At 40.3% G+C, this 20,782-nt stretch overlaps 1 protein-coding gene across 3 annotated transcripts in view; it reads right to left on the reverse strand.

The window, feature by feature from the left end:
- Window positions 1-11,940: 11,940 nt before the first annotated feature.
- The window catches only part of BICD2 (BICD cargo adaptor 2), a 108,617-nt gene continuing 99,775 nt past the window's right edge, over window positions 11,941-20,782 (reverse strand). Inside the window, exons 7-8 of one of the 3 annotated variants that reach the window (XM_054976879.1) lie at window positions 17,598-17,763; window positions 11,941-14,137 (exon numbers count right to left, since the gene is read on the reverse strand). In XM_054976879.1, coding sequence (XP_054832854.1) covers window positions 14,132-14,137; window positions 17,598-17,763 — 172 coding nt within the window. In that variant the 3' untranslated portion in view covers window positions 11,941-14,131. The other 2 variants (XM_054976878.1, XM_054976877.1) reach the window with 2 other exon arrangements.

Raw genomic sequence — 20,782 nt, forward strand, 5'->3', positions numbered from 1 at the left:
TGGACACAAATCTGACATTAGAAATGGAAACGTCCAGAAACCAGTGGGAGAACACTTCAATCTACCAGGACATTCCATCAAAGACTTAAAGGTCACTGTAGTTCAACAGAAACCTTTCAAAAACAAAATCCAACGGGAGGCTGCTGAACTGGAATTCATATGCAAATTTGACTCTGTCAAGCTGGGACTGAATAGGGACTATGAATGGTTATCACATTACCACAGGTAACAGATTTCCTTTACAGAGGTGGGGTCTGGGGGAGCTCAGTGGCACCTGGTGTGGGCTTTCGGGAACCACAGATCTCTTTGTCAGATGCATCTGGCAGGGAGAGCTGTGGTTGTCGAAGGCCCATACTACATTGGAATTGGATGGTCTAGCTGTTTGGCTGCTACAAACTAACAGGGCAAACTCCTTTGAAGCCAACTGATACACACACCAAAAGGAGATGTTTACATATACTAGCAAAGGAATGTTTTGATTGCTCCCTCCCCCTCCCCCCCTAATTGCCGCCTCTCTTCTCTCTCCTGCTCTTCTGTATTTGGCCAGTATCTGTATCAGGCATCTGACAAAGAGAACTTGATTCTCGAAAGCTTATGCTACAATAAAATTGGTTAGTCTTAAAGGTGCTACTGGACTCTTTTTGATTTATCTTCCAACTGTATCACTAATTTTGAATGCATACGGGTCTTCATCATTCCCCCTACGAAATACAGCTGTTCCACACAGGAGACAGTTATTTAAAATAGGGAGGTAGTTGCTGTTGTGTACTGGGCTGAGTTGGCCGAGCAAGGCCTCTAAGCTATTTACTGTATTGATTGTAATGCACTATACTGTGTTGAGCTTAAGGTTCAGTCAAGGCTCCCAATGCCTGCATTCTCATTGGTCCATAATCCCTGCAATATCACTGGTTACTTTCTCAAGGCAGCAGCCAATCGGTCCTCTATAATAAAGACCAATCAGTGGCCTGCCTGCTTCATACATTGTATATAGTTTATGCAAATAATGGTATGGTAAAGTATGCGTTCTCATTGCCTATCAGTTATTCTTGGGGTGGAGCTTCTGTATATATATTGAGGGCTTCTGTTCAGACTGTGTTCCTGCTGAATAAAGAGCTGTTGAACTACGTGATGTCTGAACCCACAATTTAACAGTTGCCATCTTTGTTTTCTAATAGGGTTCTTTAACAAGTGCAGAAGAGACAAAATCCAACAAGTGCAGTTTTCCCCAATGGAGAAAGATAATAAAGAAACTGTAATTGGTCAAATGTCAGCTTGTCTGCAAGATGTTGAAAGCTCTGGAGCCGAGCTGTTTTAAGAGTTTTATAAGCCGTAGGACTCTTACTTGTAATTAAATGCCCTTCTCCACATGATATCAAACATATAAAAATGTACCCACATCCCACATTAAATATAATTTATATGCAGTTGACTAGTTGGATTTGAGTCCAGTAGCACCTTAAGAGACCAACAAGATATTTAGGTATAAGCTTTCAAATACCAGATATCTGAAGAAGGGAGTTTTGATTCTCAAAGGTTTACAGGCTGAAAATCTTGTTGGTTTCTAAGGTACCACCGGACAACAGTTCTACTGCAGACCAAAACAATTGGTCGGCATCTTTGGCAGAAGGACGCGCTTGTGATTTCTGATGTTTTTTGTAGTATCTATTTTATTTCAACTTATACAGGATGAGCAGGAGGGGAAAAAACCCAGGTTGTGCTAATTCTAAACGTGGCATTAAAAAGCCAGAGTTGAACTCTTGTGGCTATTGATAGCTACTTGTTGTCAGGTAGTTCAAAAAAGCCCAACATCACTCACATGTCCTCCTCCCAGCCCATTCAGTTTCTAGTCCTGATAATTCAGAAGTGCTTAAAAGTACATGAGAACCTCCGCAGTCAGAGGAGCAGCTGAATAAGCTTTCCGGTAGCCAGGAGGTTGGGGACTCGGAGCCCTGAATATCTTCTTCTATACCTCTCTATGAGCAGAAATGCGACAAGGCAGAGTTGCCAAATAAATTATACAAAACAAGAAAGTGTGTAAATTTTCTTGTTAAGAAAAGTACAGAATAAGATGAGCAATAATGAAATAATGAGTTTTTTATTCTATTCTATATTTCTTTTTTTATTACTAAAATAACGAGTAGAAATAGGTTTGAATTTTGCATGTAGCGTTTATTTGTAAAAAATATATACTAAATAGGCTTATTATTATTCCAATTATTATTCTAATATCTATAAAGGTTATGATTTTTGTACTCTGTATTTTAATAATCCTTGTAGCAAATAGCTTTATATTTGCCTTTCTTGTCCCTCTTCCCCCCTCTTTTCTGTACTCCCCTTTTGTTTTAATAAAATAAAAAAACATATTTTTAAAAAAGAAAGTGTGTACATTTTCATATACACAAGCGACAAGTTTGCTTTTCTTAGAATGTGTATTTTTGTATTTATTTGGAATTTGTATTTTACTCTGCTTGTAGCTACAAGCTTCTAAGCCGGTTTTGCATATTCCGCATTTGAAAGAAAGATGGACTCATGCCTCCATCTTGCATTGGAAACAGAAATACTTACCAGTTTATCAAGGGGCATGGGGATGGGGGATCTTGAACACTTTCCTCCCCTGCCGTTTTCTCAGTGGAAACCTCCTCCCCCCCACACCCACACTGCTTTTCCTTCTGTTGGAAAAACACTAGTGTACCTGTATTTTTTCCCTCTGGTGGGGATAAAAGCAACTCATAAAGAAAACAGCTGGAGGAAAAGGGTTAAAGATCCCCCCTCCACATCCATTCTCCTCCTTGATAAAGGAACCCAGGCAGCTAAATTTGTAAAAGAAAAGAACATTGATCATTAACATGTAGTTTGTTTAATTTATTTAGGTGCTTACACCCCACTTTTTGCCCAGTTGGGTACCCAAGATGCTTACATCCGTCTCCCTGCCTCTGTTTTACTATCACAACAGTCCTGTGGGGTAGGTTAGGCTGAGACAGTGATAGCCCAACATCACCCAGTGAGCGTCTGTACCATCCAGGTTTTCAACCTCGATGTTCCAGATCCTAGGCCAGCACACTAAGCTCTACACCACACTAAGCCCTCAGCTGTGAAACTCACTGGGTAACATTGAGCTAGTTACTTTCTCAACCTCACAGTGTTGTTGTGAGAGCTAATGGGCATGGAAAAGAGAATTATGTTTGCCACCCTGACTTCCTTGAAGGAGAGGCGGGAAACAAATTTTTAAAATTGCTCAGGAATATTTAAATGTTTTATTTCCCCTCTTTCAAAGGCTGTAATATTACAATTATTTCTCTTGAAATGATGCTGTGGACTCAAGTGAGTTTCTCTACTAAACAGGGATTTTAACACATATTGTCAACATCCGATATTATATTCACTAAATACTCCAGCTCTCTTTAAAGAAATGAAAAGGAAACTCCAAAAGAAATCAGTGTACAAGTAAACTGCTCAGTTCTTTTCACCATGTATGCGTGTGTGTGTGTGTGTGTGAGAGAGAGAGAGAGAGAGAGAGAGACTATATAAATTCTGCCTAAAAATGTCTTCCAAAAATCCAGACAGATGTGACATCTGAGTAAGTAGCAAACAAGATCTACAGGAAGGATGACTTAGGAAGAAGCAGCTCAAGGTATCATGTTGCCAGTACAGAGGACAGGCTGTCATTACAGCTTGACAAATTTCTAGTGCAGAAAGAGAAGGCAGCAGGAAGTGGGCTTGTCAGATTGCCCAGAATAGCCCATAAATTTGCAGAGGGTGAGAATACTTGTCTAGGCTAAACAGAAATAATCTGTTTCCAGTGTCAGAACAGTTGTGGCACTGCTGATAGTTCTATAGCACAAGGACAGCTTAGCCCAACATCAGAACTGAAGATTCCATTCCAACCTACGTAGTTTCTCGTTATCATAGAGCATTCATGCTCACACGTCTGAACGCTGTCCCCTCAGCCATCCTATATGGGAGATATTGCAATTTGCCTTATTCAGATAGACTCTACTCATGTATTTTGAAAAAGGTTGACTCCTTGTCCCTCCCATATGATACTGGAATGCCCCCATTATAACTCTTATCATGAATTATGGATTGCCCCTATTTCAACTAAATTACCTTCCACTGTACTAAAAGATAATATAGTCCCCTATCTGTTGGTGGAAAGAGATCCAAGGGCTATGTTGGCTGTGGCCAAGTATCTCTCCACCACATTTTCCTTAAAGAAATAAAGACTCCTTATCCTATTGCTCAAGATCATTGGATCAAAGGTGCTTGAAAGAAAGGGGAGGAGAAAGAAAGATTCTGCAGTCTTCTCTTGGTGTTTTATGTCATTGTGTTCACAAAACTTATATTGACGGGGAGACATTTTAGGAGAAAAGTCAGCTAACGCATTTTATAAAAAAAAATTAGAAGGAATAAAATGATTGATAGACAGATATTAAAATCTGTCTGTAGAGTTCCCTTGAAGCTGTGTCAGCCCATTAGTCCCTCAGACCCAGCATTATCTACTCTACTTTAATTGGCAGAGGCGCTTCAGTATCTCTCCCAGATCTATCATCTCATAACCTTTTGTAAAGATTGGTGCTATTGATTGAATCTGCCACCTTCTGCATACCAAGGACATGTTCTGCCAGTAACTCCTCCCTTTGAATCTTAGTTCAGCCCATCACAGCCCAGCAGCCCCCTCCCCAATATGCAATATGGGAATATAATTGTGACCTTCCTTATGGGGAGGTGTGAAAATTGCAGCAATAATGTGAAACACAAGGCACTAGCAAATGCTTATTTTTCTGATATTAGGTATATCTTTATAATTAGAAGCAGAAAAATGATGCAATTGGAAACAGCAATTAAAAGACTTCTGTTCTGAATATCCTCAGGCAGTTTTTATAAAATAACAAATGATGGGGATGCAATCTAGAAAAGTGATCTTGAGCTAATTCACTGCGGATGTGAAGCTCTCTAAAGGATATTCAAAAAATATGCAGACCCTTGCGGTGTTTAGCATGTAATATAGAGTTTATATGTTGTTGCAGACTAACTTTAGACCACCATTTAGGATGTTTTGACACAGTGGGCCTGAGAGTTTGCATTTTGGTTTGTGTAAATCCACTCTAGTAATCCACAAACATGCATTCTTTTTGCTGTTTCATTTATACTTTTTCACCATTTCACTTACAGTTTTACAGCCTTAATGGATGTTTTCTCATGAATAAATGGCTTTAAGTCCAAACTAAATCCCAGAACAAATGGAATGGAGTTTGCAACAATTCTTCTTCAGCATGGTCCGAAACATCTTATATCATGCCTTTAGAGAGCAAAAACCTGAAAGTTCAGTAAAGCAATGTGTTGCCTTGTGAAATGGCATGTATAGAAGCTAGCCACACACTGTCACCCCAGAATGTCTCCTATTAGAAATCAATGAAATCTGCTTTGCCCTTAAGAAGCAACATCTCTGGGTAACTTTAAAACAAAAATCTTTTTTCTTAAAGTCAACTTAGGTAGAATATGTATGCTTATACAGAACAGATTTCTATGCGGTATGTCAGTGATCTGTGTGCATATTCAAGGTTTTGTTAAATCAGATCTAGAATGATCCAATTATTTTTAATTAATACATTGACTATCAGGGAAATATAAATATAAACTTTTTTTAAAAAACACTTAGATCCTGCCTTCCTCCTCAGTGGAGACCGAAAGCAGCTTACATAATTCTCCTAGCCTACAATTAATTAACATCACCCCTGTGAGATAGGCTAGGCTGAGTGTAACTGGTCCAAGGTCACTCCAACAATCTTCTGTGGCAGAGTGGGGATTTGAACCTGAGTTTCCTAGGTCCTAGTCTGACACTGTAGCCACTACGCCATGCTGGCTCTCACCGGAACAAATAAAGAAACAAGACTCAAACTCTCTGTTGAAGATTGATGGCTGAGCCTGTAAATACTGAACATTTTAAGGGAGCATTCAGTTGTCAAGCAGCACTGTGATTTGGCGGTTAATACACTTCTTTTATTCAATGATATTTTAATTTCCATGTGGCTATTTAAAGTAACACCATCTCACAAGTACGTCCAGGTGACCATCACAACATTATAAGCTGCCAAACTCTAAAAATATAAGTATACCTAAACTATAAAGGAGCTGAGTTGTTCTTTCCAAGTAGTATGTGACTAAGATAACATGGCAAAAAATAGAAAATTTCAAATTGAGTGATCTGATACCAATCTCTTTCATGTTCCTTGATTATTTGTTATAAAGTTCAAGGGAGCCAGTTTGGTGGTTAAGAGCAGCAGGACTCTAATGTAGAGAACCAGATTTGATTCCCAACTCGTCCACTTGAAGCCAGCTGGGTGACCCTGGGTCAGTCACAGCTTCTTGGAACTCTCTCAGCCCCTCCCACATCACAGGGTGATTGTTGTGGGGATAATAACAACATACCTTGTAAACCGCTCTGAGTGGGTGTTACATTGTCCTGAAAGGTGGTATATAAATCAAATGTTGTTGTTGCTGTTATTATGTTCTTGATGCACAGTCAAAATAGGCTATTGGTAGGAGTTATCAAGATTGTTTTTGAAAATTCATTTATATTGAGATCAAACCTCTCTTTTTGAAAACCGCACTTCAATAATGTAGATGGATTAGTTCCTTACCACTCTAGTAGTCTGCCCTATATGAACTTGACAACTGGAAATGGTTTAATGGCTGTACCTAGTTTTAAATTTTAATGATTTTGACCATGTCACATCAATTTTATTCAAACTTGTGTTTCTGTTCTGTTTGTTGTTTGTGACTTGTAATGGCCTATGGCTGTATACAATAAACCTTCTATCTATCTACCACTCTAGTAATCACTTCAGATGTAAATCATTCTGAAGATGTCTAAAGGTATTGGAAAAATCTGCCAGTTTCTGATGCTCCTCTGCACTCCACCCCACCAATTTTGAGATTATAAACGTTGCATTTGTATTATCTGTTAGTGTGCTGGACTACATTATATGCATATATCTATGTACAGAATGATATGTAAATACACTCTGTTCAAGACCAATATTTCAGATGGCTTATACAGGCAATAGTAGTTGCATGATTTGATGGAACTTTGTGACACAACCTGTACTGTAGACTAGATCCTATAAACCACAAACACAAGGCACTCACAGAGATACATTTTTGCAACCTTCCCATTCTCCCAGAAGTTTTTTAAAGATCTTTGAAAAGCTGATTCTAGGAAACAGGAAAGCCTCATGGACAAAATATAAGGAACAGCAAGGAATACAGCAAAATTGTCTCCCTTCTAATGCTGATGGAAAGCTTACTCCATACCCTATTTCTTCTTTAGCAGAAGGAAAAATATTACTGAGATTTGTCCACAAGATACTCTAGCATTGACTTTCCAGAGATCTTTGGGCCTCCCAGTAGTGGTATGCAATTCAGTATATCTGGTTAGAAAATATACCTGAAAAATACCTTATTGGTATTTTTCAGGTATTATTTGGGAATCCCAATCATATCTGAGATTCTTGGATATACTAATATTGGCTTCCCAATTATTTGGAATTAACCAGAACCATTATTCCATATGGAGAATCTTTCTGGGGCTGGAGGGTCTGTTTTTCAAGCAAACTATACCGAGATTGCAGAGGACTGAGGGCTGCCCATCCTTTAAAGACTTCCCATGTTTCAAGAAGATTGGGTCAAGGAGTCCATTGTATGGGCCCCTGTCAGGGTTATGGCCCCTGCCACACTCTGGGGGTTTGGAGTTCACTGGTGTGCTGCAGGCCTGATCTTCTCTGGGCTTCTTTGGGAGTACTATTAGGATCTTTGACATACTTTGGGAGTGCTGGAGATGCAGCTTGAGAAGCTGTGAGATGCTAAGAAAGAATGCAGTTATCTGCATGACCAAAGATTTTTAATCATAACAATTCTACTTTCTCTCACTGTACTTTCTCTGCCTAACAGGAAAATTCTAGCACAATGAACCTGGCAGAAGGCAGACACTCCTTGCCCTGAACTGTGGTTTGGGCTTTTCCTTTCCCTTTTAAGAGGTTTCCCAGGCCAAGGGCAGGGGGAGCTGAATCTCAAAGGTGAAGAGTATTGCATAGCAGGAGAGCTGCTTAACTGTCTGCCCAACCATGCTATGATTCCCTCATGTGATCTATGAGAGAATCATCATAGTTTCTACATAGGAAATATTTGACCCAGTTATTTTCAGAATTCCAAAAAAGCTCCAACAGCTGAATGCAAAGCCAGTATATTTGGACCTGAATATCAAGAACACTATATTTATTGGATTCCTGATACCAGAGGTCCGGGGTCTGAGGCACAGCCCCCGGCCTCACCAGGAGGAAACAATGGGAGGCAGCTGCCCTGCTGCCCCGGCCAGCCATCAGGGCCAGAACCTGCCTGTGCCAGGGGAAAGGGGCAAAGGCCCAAGGCCCCAGAGGGCTGGAAGGGGCAGGGCAAGGCCAGCCAGCCCCACCCTCCAGGGAAAAGATGGGGAGCTAAGCAGGGCAGAGGGAGGGGGCAAAGGCAGGGGGAATAGGGACCCAGCAGCTGCCCAAACAGAGCCCTTACCAGCCAAGGAGGAGAAGCAGCCACAACAGCTCAGAGCCACGCCCCAGCCTATCCACCAGCTAGAGGGCAACAACCAGGCTCAGGGAGTGCCAGGAGCAAAGCAACTCCAGGTGGAGCTGCCACAGGCATTCTGGGGGAGGAGATGGGCAGCCCCACCCAGCATGAATGGGCAGGCAGCCCATAAGCTGGCCAGGGCAATTCCCCAGCCTATCCACCAGCTAGAGGGCAACAACCAGGCTCAGGGAGTGCCAGGAGCAAAGCAACTCCAGGTGGAGCTGCCACAGGCATTCTGGGGGAGGAGATGGGCAGCCCCACCCAGCATGAATGGGCAGGCAGCCCATAAGCTGGCCAGGGCAATTCCTCGCGAGCAAGGCCAGGGAAGCTCAGCCGCACAGAAGCCGACTGGGGCAGCTCCTCATGAGCAAGGCCAGGGAAGCTCAGCAGCTCAGAGGCCTACTGGGGCAGATCCTCGAGAGCAAGGCCAAGGAAACCTCAGCTGGGGATTGTTCACATTTAACCCCACCCTGCCAGAAAGGCAAGGAAGCCTAGAAGGGATGAGTGATGGGAGGGAAACACCTGAGGGGAGGCACAGCTGGGCCAAGTCAGGAGAGGGAACAAGCCTGAAAGGAGGGTGGGGCGGGGCGAGGCGGAGAAAGAAAACCCTATAAAGGCTGGCTAGGAAGAGCTCTGGGTGGTGGGTTTGAGTAGGAGTGATGGAGTGGAGCAGAGGCAAGGAGGAGAATGGATGAGGGAGGAGGAGATGGCAGAGATCAAAGAGGGTGAGTGGCAGAGGTTGAGTGGGCCAGTGAGTGGATTGAGAGGGAGTCTGGGTGATGTATACCATCCCTCTGTCCACAGAGCAGGGTCCCACAGAATCCCTGGCCCCCCCTTTGACATCAGGAGCAGCCTGCCCAGCGCCCTGCCCAGCAGCAGCTGCTGCAAATCCTGACACCAGAATCTGAAAAAATATCAATTTGTTTTTTAGTGCACATCCTTACCTCCTAGGGGAAGTTGGGGAAAGATGCGAACACGTTCTGCTTGCAGCTCACAGATTCCAAACCTATGGTTTGACCACTTTCATGTCTTGGTAATAGCATGCATTCTTTAGGAGCAGAAAATGATGGCAAATTACTCTTTTAATTCTAGTCAAGCTTACATGCTGAAAATTATCTTGGAGGCTTTGCAAAGAGAAGGCAGCACTGCTGCCATCTTCCTTTTAAAGTCATGCATGTGGGGTAGAAAAATATTCTTTTTCCATTACCTAGTTTAATGAGAAGCACGTCATTCCAGCAGTCCCTAAAGGAACCCAGCAGTCTGAAGGTTTAGGCCTAGTAACTGGAAACTCAAAACTCTTCTCATGACAAAAGATTGCATTATAATCCAATCTTTTTTTTTCTTTTGGCTGCTAAAGGTTTCACTACAGCCAGGCAACAAGCATTCAGCATTAAATTGCAAACTGGCCATGACAGGTGGGAATAGGAGAAGGTTTCATCCCCCCCAAGATTAAGAAGAGCAACATCTGTCAACCTAAAACTTCCATCCGCTGCTAAGGTTGCAAGCTTATGCTCCCAGTTTACTGAAATTGGCATCTAAATGAAAATCTAGTATTTCTTATGGTAACCAGACCAGAGGAATGAGGAAGTACTTTGCTTTGTATAAAACTGACATATCTAATTACATGTTGAAAAGGTATTTTTAAAAATTTTAATTGATGTATGGAGAAATTTGTTTCACGATAACAGCTTTTTTGAATCATTAGAACTGAAGATAAGGACTAAAATGTTTCACTGAATGTTTTATTTAACTGATGCATTCTTTGCACCATATTGCCATTGTAAAGCTTGCTATGTTATTGTTACACTGTAACTGCAACATAAAATATATCGGGAAGGAAATAAAATCATAAATCTTGTTTGTGCTGCATTCCAATGGAAGATTCTAAACTTCCCGATAACAAAGATTATCAAAGTAAAAAAATTTCACCACTGAGGTTATATTTACAAAATATCTCACCTGCTTTCCTTGTTCATATATGTACAAATTAGTAAAAGTGACTGGTTATTACTATTTGTAATTTCATTAGTCATGTAGCACAGCAGATTGACAAACCTGCATAGAAAATGTAAATTGCAGACTTTTATGAATAAACAAAACAAAACAAGATCTAGATAGACAGTATATAAAACATACGTTCAAACAAAGAAACAGTGTGGTGTATTAAATACAGTGACAGGCCAGGGAAGCTGGAGTTCAAGTCCCATACCTAGATTAGTCAGGTAGCCACCATCTCTCAAGTCTAACCCTAGGTTTGTATGATGATAAAATGGGATCGCTCCCCTATATGCCACAGTGAACTCTCTAGTGGAAGGTACTTTTAAAGAGGGAGGTGCAAGATGTCCTTAAGCAAACAAATTCCAATAAAATGTAATGTGTTTTCTGCAAGAGGAAAGGCTGTTTCAGTATTTATTGCTTGCATTTTTGTTATATCTTACAACCAGCAATGGCACCTTCATCGTTCAAAGTCTGTCCAAACAAGAGCTTTTTGAAATCTACTCAGACACTTTTGAAGTGTTTTCATATGTTTGTGTATATGTAAGTATTATATAGAAAAATATTACCTGTGCAGTGCCCAGTCCTTGAGGGTGTTACTTTTTGTTTTCCAAGCCACATGAAGAACATACCTGAAAAATACCTTGTTTGTGAACAAACGTAAACACTTTGAAATCTCACTTTTAAATACATTTCTCCTATTGAAATCATGGACTTAAAATGGCTTGCTAGAACATGTCCGTAATGTGTAAAGAGACCATGAAATAGAAACAAAAACTACTAAAGATATAAAGATATTCAAATAAACATAGACAGGGCCCAGGCACTGGGGGGCCTTGGAAGTGGGAAACAGGTACACATTACCTGGACCTAAATGCTCACAGAGGGTCCCCAGCTGGACGGCTGGCCTTATATGTTTGTTTTTTTAAAAAATACCTTTCATAATTCCTCAGTATGAGGAAGGCAGGCAGGCTAGGGACATATTTATAGTGACTGAATGAGATCTGGGCTGAGCTTTGTTCCTCCTGTTTTAGAGGCACAAACCAAAGGGCTCTTGGTCCTTAACTCTTTGTCCATGCCTTATCCTTTGTGGCCTTGCTCTATTTGTAGAGGCCCTGACAGGAGGATCCAGAACTAGCCCAGGATGTGATGAACTGAAATGTGTCATTCTGTTTATTTATATTGTATTTTGTAAGCTGTTCCTATTTTAGAGAAAAGTGGGGTAAAAATTAGCAAATACACATATTTTTGCAGGGCGCAGTAAAATGATGCTTAGTCCACAGTGGAAAGAGAGAATCATAATTCAAAAATACACCAGACATAATCTCTTCTTTCTCCTTTATTGATACTGCCAACGTGACTACCTTTATGCAGGTAGATTGCTTTCCTAAATAACCCACACTCTTTTTGGATTAATTTGGAATTAACATTTTTTTGCCCTCTACACATCCTAAAATTATCAAATTAACACAGAGTGTCCCTTAATCAGCTTCCACGTCTTTCTTTTAAGCATCCACTTTTTCCAGGTCTGTGTAAAGGTTACTTGGCAAAGGGTACATGCACATAACAATAAAATGGAAATCAATCTGCCACTAAAAGGTAATGCACATAAAAACATAATACAGTACTTTGACATTTCAAATAAATACCCACATAGAGATGTAATTTTAAACATAATATGAGTCAATACTGTAACCAAAAGATGACAATACAAGTCCCCACTTCTAGGAATTATAAAGTTTTTCCAGCAAACAGAAAACTTTCCCCATGACATTATTATTACACTTTTTACCTTTTTTAAAAAAAAAAAAAGATGGAGGAGTTTTCTTTCTCCCCCAGAAGTACCAATTTAATTATTCCAAGTAGCCTCAACAAATAGCACCATGACTAGCAGGTACATTTTGTTGATCCACATTTCAGTTTCTGTTTCCTGAAATTACAATGATTAGATATAACATGCAAGAGAAAAATATTAAACATCATTTTTCTTCTTCTTCTTCTCATTTGCAAACAATACTATGGTTAAACTGGATCCACCACCATACAAAGCTAGCAGAACACCAAAAGTCCCCAAACATCCTCTGTACTGCAACCACAAATGTGTTAAATACATCTTGTTCATTTTTTTTTCATTTGGTTCACAAACTGTAAATTGGATTTCATTTAATATTTGTTTTTCTTTTATGCCCCTGAATTTGCAAAGATTTGCAGGATGAAGTATCATTGACTAACAGAATTTTTTACAATTTGCACAGACATCATCTCTATAGTCGGTCTAGCCATTTAAAAAAAAATGTGCGATAGGGCAATTCACTTGCACTTATTGCTCCACATGGATCCCGCAATTCCAAAACCACTGTTTCCTTTCTTCTTGGACAGACTAGCCTACACTCTCTGTTAAAATTATGAAAGGCACTACTGGCAACAATTAAACAACACAAAGGCGCTGAAATAGAACACCCCATCACTAACTTTAGAATTTGTCTTCCTAAACTGTACCACAATTTGGCACAATAAAATAAAGTAGTAACAAAAACAATTCCAATTTGGAATTTAAATGGTATTGTATAAAATTCTGTTAACCAATCATACGCCATAACATCTTCCTAAAACCCAGACAATCTGGAATTTACAGGTAACACTAATTTTTTTTCAAGTGCCTATAACTGTTTTAACCAGAGCAAAGTCAAGTTTTCTTCTTGTTACATTGAACTATTCCTAAGAATAATAATACAATATGAAAAAACCCCAGAATTTGAATACCCTGGATTTCTCAATTAACATGGCAGTTAAAAATCAGTAATTTAAAACAGATAAAGCTTAACATTTTATAATTAAACAAAAAATGAATGAAAAAGGAAAGAAAGTTGCTGATTCACAGCACATATATACTTTAGCAGAACCCAGTTTGTCTTAAGTTCTTTTCTTAAACACAGTGCAGAGCAAAACCAATATAATATATAACTCTGCCACATGCAAATAGAAAACAATAAAAAACATCAAGCACAAGTCCAAACTGGAGGGAGATTGTTAGCATAAGTCACTGGATTTTTTTTAATATATAAACTCTTCTACAAAAAGAATAAAAAGAAAGTAAATATCAAAATATTAAAAGTGCACAGGTTTAAACAATCAGATTTTTTTTAATGAATGCTCTTAGGAAACAAAATACCATCTGAACATTTCTAGCAGGCCAGAGTAAGCCACCATGGCAATTATTACATTATGAAGTAGGTTTCTTCAGCATTTGTAAGGTTTCTTCCTGCAGCAGCACTTAAAGGTGTAAAGCTTTTTGCTGGTTTGTTTGCATCCAGACACAGTGTGTCAAAAAGGGGGAATAAAAAAAAAACACTGAATGCAAATTGAAAATAGTGTGGCTTTGTTTTAAGGGGGAAAAGAAGGTTCATTATCAGTGGTTTCCATTCTTTGCGCAACGGGCTACCACCACTTCTAACCATATCGACACAGGCTAAGATACGAAGTTGCCCAGTTGCAATGGCCATCTCCAGGAACTACTCTACAGCTGCAAAGTGGAAAGTAAAAAAAATAATAACATTAGAAATTTTTCAAAAAGCTTGGTTATTATGCTTCAGTTTAAGAACTAGAAACTTTAAAAATACAATGGTGTGCTGCAAGATGTCCATAGCACATTAGTCAGCTGAGGGGCTGTTAGTCTTCAAAGGTCAAGCAACCAACTTAGCTTGAGTGTGCTTTCCAAGCATCTGAAACAATGCTTTGATGCACTTGCCAGTTAGCAAAAGCTCTGCAGGAAGAAAGTTCCTTACAAGTCCTGAATCAAGCTATGCTGCTCAAGCAAAAAGTAGACAGCACTGAGTAAGCAAGAGAAGTTATCAATGAAGCTGTAGGTTCTCCAGAAACATGCAGGTCAGTGTATCATGCCAGACAATGCAGAGGGCAGTAAATAATTTATGAGAAAAGTCCTACTTGCAGAGGTAGGTGATGGCTTAGTAATTTTCCATGCTGTATCCCAACTCAACAAAAGCAGACCCTTTTAAAATATATCAACTGAAGTTAGTTTTAGGAAACTGACTCCCTCATACAAACTCTGAACATCTGGAATTCAAGTTTAGAAACAGAATCTGCATATCACCTTACAGAATTAATCTTTCTCTTTCTACCAAGGATTAAGACCAATTGGACCCATACAGCATTCACAAACGTTTAACAGTGAAGGAGGGCTGCTCCAGGATGGGATTGACCCAAGCATGGCAACTGGTGAAAGTTCCAGACATAACATGATCCAAGAGCTCAGCGGACTACACCTCTGTTTGTTAAAAAGAAGGGTAGAGATGACAACAAAACCACTATCCAACCTGTGCTGAGCTCTCAAACCGTTGTAATGAATTGACATTGATAAGACAATGATAACTTCAAACAACACTGATACTTCTCGGTTTTTTTTTCAATTAACTTGAAAACTTGCCAATGCAATCCATTTCTTAAAACCTCCTTTTTCCTGTGAGTACTCTATACTACAAGCACAACCAGGAACAAAGGATACAGTTCGCATTGTACTAACAGCTCCCCATTAATCTGGAAGCATAAGAGATGGTTGCTTCAAATGGAGCAAAACAGGGTAGCATTCTAAATGCCTAGTTATTTTCCCTCCCACAGGCATCTTTTAAAAATTCACATACAAAGCAAGAATGATGGGGGAGGGCAGTTAAAAGGCCTTTGGGGTTATTGTGCAGCAAAGAGGAACAAAGCAGGATTGAACATTGTTAAAAGGTGTTCTGTTTCTAAAAACATCAAAACCTGCTACCTAGCAATATTAAAGCTCAAATTCCAGAGAATACAGTGTTTCCTGCAAAGGCAGTAATAAGTGAGGCATATGGAGCCTGCCATTCTGACATTAAACAATCTAAATTTTTTTAAAGAAACCAACTCTCTCATGTTAGTTGATTCTTCAGTAACGTATTAGACCTGGACATATCAGCAGTTATAACTTTTTATATCTGAAATAGATGCGAGATTCTCGGGTTTCTTTTTGCAGACTTTTTTTGGGGGGGGGGGTTCTAATTTCTCAAGAAGTCCAAGCACCACGTAGTTTCCTCTGCTGGGAAAGCAGGCAGCACTCCCCTTATTACCTTACAGTAACATTGCTATAGCTCCTAACTACTTTATAGGCAGAGCGGCAATGCAGAGGAAGCAAGCTGCTGATCATCTACAAAAGAAACGGTAATATGAGATGAGGCAGTACAACACCAAGATTATTCTTAGCATGGCTTGGCGGGAGGGGGAGGGGCGGAACTGTACTACCATCAGCAGAAGGTACAGCTGTGCAGTCTTGCATCACTCTCTAGTAATATTCTAAGCATACAAAGTAATTTGAAAGGAGTACAAAATGGACAGGGCTTTACATTAAAATAAAAGTTGGGACTAGGCACTTTTGAATCTTTTTCTTTTGTTCTTTTAAAAAAAACAATGCGCCTTATTGTGCTCTTTAAATTTACCACATCGTTTTATCCCCAGTCTTGTATCATTATCATTGTATTATTATCATTACCTCCAGTCTTGTATCATTATAGGCACCAATTATGAAGTACACTTTTATTATTATTGTTAATAACTTACTGAAATTAAGTGGCTAAAGAGGCCCCTTAAACGTTCAATAGTGGACAAAGTATTTTTTAAAAACACATATACCTAACCAACTTCATAATTCTGTATTAGCAATAATAAAGTGGTCATTTAATTTCCTGTGCCTAGAATGTAGAGCCCTGTCAAATATGTGCTTGCATAAGAAATGCAGTATTTTCTGTTTTATTGTTTTGCGTAAACAAAAGTCAGAGCTCTGTAATGTTAGCCTACTGAGCCTTAATACTGTCAGGTAAGAAGAACTGCATTGCAACTTGACAATACTAAAACATATTCCTATTAACAATTTTAAAAGCATATATACTGTGTAGACAGCATAACAATGAGCACAACTCCATTGATTGCAACTGGAGACCTGAAGCTTAATTTTGGCTGAATAGTGCCTGGTATGTAATATCTTCTTCCCAGAGCATTATGCTGGCCAACAACATGATACCAGAGAAATCTTTGCAGTAGATGTTACTGTCCCGCAGCATAACTTTTCTGGGTGATCCTAATCTTGTTTTTAACATTAAGTTTCACTCCAAAATGAGTAATATTGTATATCTTGTGTGTGCATGTGTGTGCAATTTTCTATAGGTTAATCCCCTGAAGCCAAGCAGAAAAACATTTCAGAGGATCTCAACATCCAGCCTCCCTCCTTGAGTTCTTCTGGCTTTTGCAGCTTATATGAAAGTATTTGGACTTTGATAAGAGGTGATAATGTGAAGCTTGCCACCACAACAAGCTTAATTTGCGTTTTGCTTTAAAGGTCTCTCCATACCCAGGTTATGTATCTAATTGCAAATGACTCATTTCACCACTTCTCAAACATATTAGGCAAGGAGATGCTTTCGCCAGAGAAATTATCTCCATCATGAAGTATGCTTCCAACGCAGGGGAAAGGATCACATTTGTGCTATACAAGCTACATTTAAGAACACCAGATGCCATATACCTGGTGTGCACTTTTAACACTTACCCTAGACAGTAAAACCATACTTGCTCCTTGCAGAAGCAGCCAAGAACTTCTCCACTGCTTAACTTGTTAACAGCATTACCCCCCACCCCATGCTTGTGAATCAGTTACAGTTAAGACCACTATAATACAACTTGTATTACATGGTTTAACAACATACTAGTACAAATCCACTCATCACTGCAACATTAAAATAGTGGGGATTTATGCTGACACCGAACAGCACAAACATCAGATACATATTTATGACCTTCTATTTGCCTTCTTAGTCACAACAGATCTTATATTTCTCACTGCAAAAGACCTGGTTATTGAGCACAGACCCTTCAGATCTGTCTCCGCAGGATCGTATATGACTTACGCTGGGGTTACTACTCTTGGCTTTGGAAGCGGATTTTGTGCGCACCCTTTTGGACTGCTCGTGATCCAGCTCCAGATGCTCAAGGCGCTGGGTCAAAGCCAGCTTTTGCTGAATGGCCATTCGGAGCAAGGAGTTCAGGGTCTTCTTCTCATCTTCCGCTGCAGCGAGCTGGCGCTGCATTTCATCCAGCTGGGTGACGTATTCATCACACCTGCGGCACAAAAAAACACTCTTAAGCAGCACAATTTTGGAACAGTGGCATCTTGGGTCACACATTACTTTTGGACATCTTTGGCCACAATCCTGAGAATGCTTTCCTTGGAGTAAGGTCGCATGAATAAAATGGAATTTACTTCTGAGTATACCTGCTTAAGTATGCCCCTTTCATCACTTGTAGGCACAGTATGCTCACATGAACAGCAGACCTGAGCCAATAAGTGTCTGAACTCGGCTGCAGCAATTTCCCTGGCCTATGAAGTACAAAATGTATTGTTCAGAGCCCCAAAGTCGCCGAGATTAAAATCTCCAAGTTCCTACCTTACACGTTAAACTGACTCTCAGCACATGAATGATGTCTATTTGCATATCTGGTTGCAAAACAATTGGGTTCAGAAGGCTACGGTCTTAAGATAGAAACTACTTTACACGGGGCATAATTGTAACATGGAATGGCATTCAGCACATAACCACCCAAACATACCATCTGAAGTTGCATAGGGAGAGGAAGATATGATGGCAGGAACTGATATCTAAAACAGCCTTAAGTCTTCTATGGTAGGTTCTATGTTTATCACAAGTGAAATTCAACTCACATTTATAACATAAACAAAAATTATCTTGTAAAGATAAATCCTTGGGCTGAATTCAGCACAAAAACTGCAAAAAGACCACCAATCCCAGCTTTCCCCTCCTCACAACAGACACCTCACCTCAGGAAAGTTTATTCCCAGGACCATGAGACCTGCATGGAGCCATGTAGACTGGGAGACAACAGAGGGGAGACAGAAGGTAGTGAAATCATTCTCTTCTTCCTCTTCCATCAGTGGAACTCTCCCCATGCAGATGGGAGTGATTTCACCACTTTCCCCCTCCTCATTCTGCAGCCCATGCCTGGGTCAGGAAAGACTGCTGGGGAGAAGGAAAAGCTAGGAAGTTTGGTGACCTCCAGCAAACTTGTTTATTACAGGCCTCATAATGTATTTATTCCACTACTGAATTTTTTCTTTCTTTCTGAAATACAATTTAATTCTCCTCTTAGGTATTATTCCTTACCTCGGGCTCTTAACAATAAATTCAGAACTGCCACAGCATTTTTAAAGAACAGTTATAACATCTTAAGTGCTATGCACTGTAATTGTTGTTTATTGGCTTTTCCTTTCCAGAAGGCATCTGTAATTTGTTTTACATAAAATGCAGACACACAAACACATATACAAACCCTTTCTTAATACTAGAAGTTAACCTAAAGAGAATGACTTTAAGCTAAATAAACTACTTTTTCGCTCACCACTGAGGAATCATAGAATCATAGAGTTGGAAGGGGCCATACAGACCATCTAGTCCAACCCCCTGCCCGGTGCAGGATCAGCCTCAAGCATCTCTGACAAATATTCAAACAGCCTCTTCTTGAAAACTGCCAGTGAGGGGGAGCTTACCACCTCCCTAGGCAGCTGATTCCACTTTTGAACTACTCTGACTGTGAAAAAGTTCTTCCTAATATCCAGCCGGTACCTTTGTGCATGTAATTTAAGCCCATTGCTTCGGGTCCTACCCTCTGCTGACAACTGGAACAGCTCCCTGCCCTCCTCCAAATGACAGACTTTCAAATATTTAAAGAGAGCAATCATGTCCCCCCTTAATCTCTTCTCCAAACTAAACATTCCCAAGGCCCTCAGCCTTTCCTCGTAGGGCTCAGTCTCCAGACCCCTGATCATCCTCATCACTCTCCTCTGCACCCTCTCGATTTTGTCCACATCCTTTTTGAAGTGAGGCCTCCAGAACTGCACACAATACTCCAGGTACGGCCTGACCAAGGCAGTATAGAGAGGGGCTATGACCTGCGATTTCGATGCTATGGCCCCTTTGATACAACCCAAGATTGAATTAGCCTTTTTTGCCACCGCATCACACTGACTGCTCATATTTAGTTTACAGTCCACTCTTACCCCAAGATCCCTTTCACATATACTACTGCCCAGAAGTGTATCCCCCATTCAGTATTTGTGCTTCCCATTTTTGTGGCCCAGATGTAATACTGTGCACTTGTCTTTGTTGAATTGCATCCTATTCGCAGCTGCCCACTTCTCCAGAGTATTCAGGTCTTGTTGAATTTTAATTCTATCTTCTTGGGTGTTTGCTACTCCTCCCAATTTGGTATCATCAGCAAATTTAATGAGCAGCCCTTCCACTCCTTCATCCAGATCATTGATAAAAATATTGAAAAGTACCGGGCCCAAAACTGAGCCCTGCGGCACCCCACTGGACACCTCCCTCCAATCTGATGAAACGCTGTTGACCACCACTCTTTGGGTGTGGTCCTCTAACCAGTTCCCTATCCACCGAACTGTCCTATAGTCCAGTCCATAGTCTTCCAGTTTGCCCACCAGAATGTCATGGGGGACCTTATCAAAAGCTTTACTGAAATACAGATAAATCACATCAACAGAGTTCCCCTGATCCAGTAAGCTGGTCACTCGATCAAAGAAGGAAACCAGGTTGGTCTGGCAAGATCTGTTAGGGACAAAACCATGCTGATCACTGAGCGGTCCTTCAGATGCTTACAGATTGATCCCTTTAAAACCTGTTCTAATATCTTCCCAGCAACAGAAGTCAGACTGACCGCCTGTAGTTTCCTGGGTCATCCTTCTTCCCTTTCTTAAAGATTGGGATAACATTTGCTCTTCTCCAATCTTGTGGCACATCCCTAGTCCTCCAGAAGGCCTTGAAGATGATGGACAGGGGTTCTGCAAGTTCTCTAGAAAGTTCTTTCAGCACTCTTAAAGGAATCAGTCCTTTAAGAAGTGCTTGCTTACAGATCAGAGAGGTAACTCTGAAACTTTTTCCATTTTAGAAATTAAATATCTTACATCTCACTGCAGACATGCTTCACAGAAGCCTGCTGTGATGTCGGCCCCTTGTCCAGCTACACAGATTGTGTGTCAGCTACATAAATTGTGTGTCAAGTGGCAGTTTTACGGATAGCTGCAGGGACCTATCAGACTCTCAGTACT

The sequence above is a fragment of the Eublepharis macularius genome, chromosome 4 (genome assembly GCF_028583425.1).
Source record: "Eublepharis macularius isolate TG4126 chromosome 4, MPM_Emac_v1.0, whole genome shotgun sequence".
In the NCBI taxonomy this organism is placed as follows: Eukaryota; Metazoa; Chordata; class Lepidosauria; order Squamata; family Eublepharidae; genus Eublepharis; species Eublepharis macularius.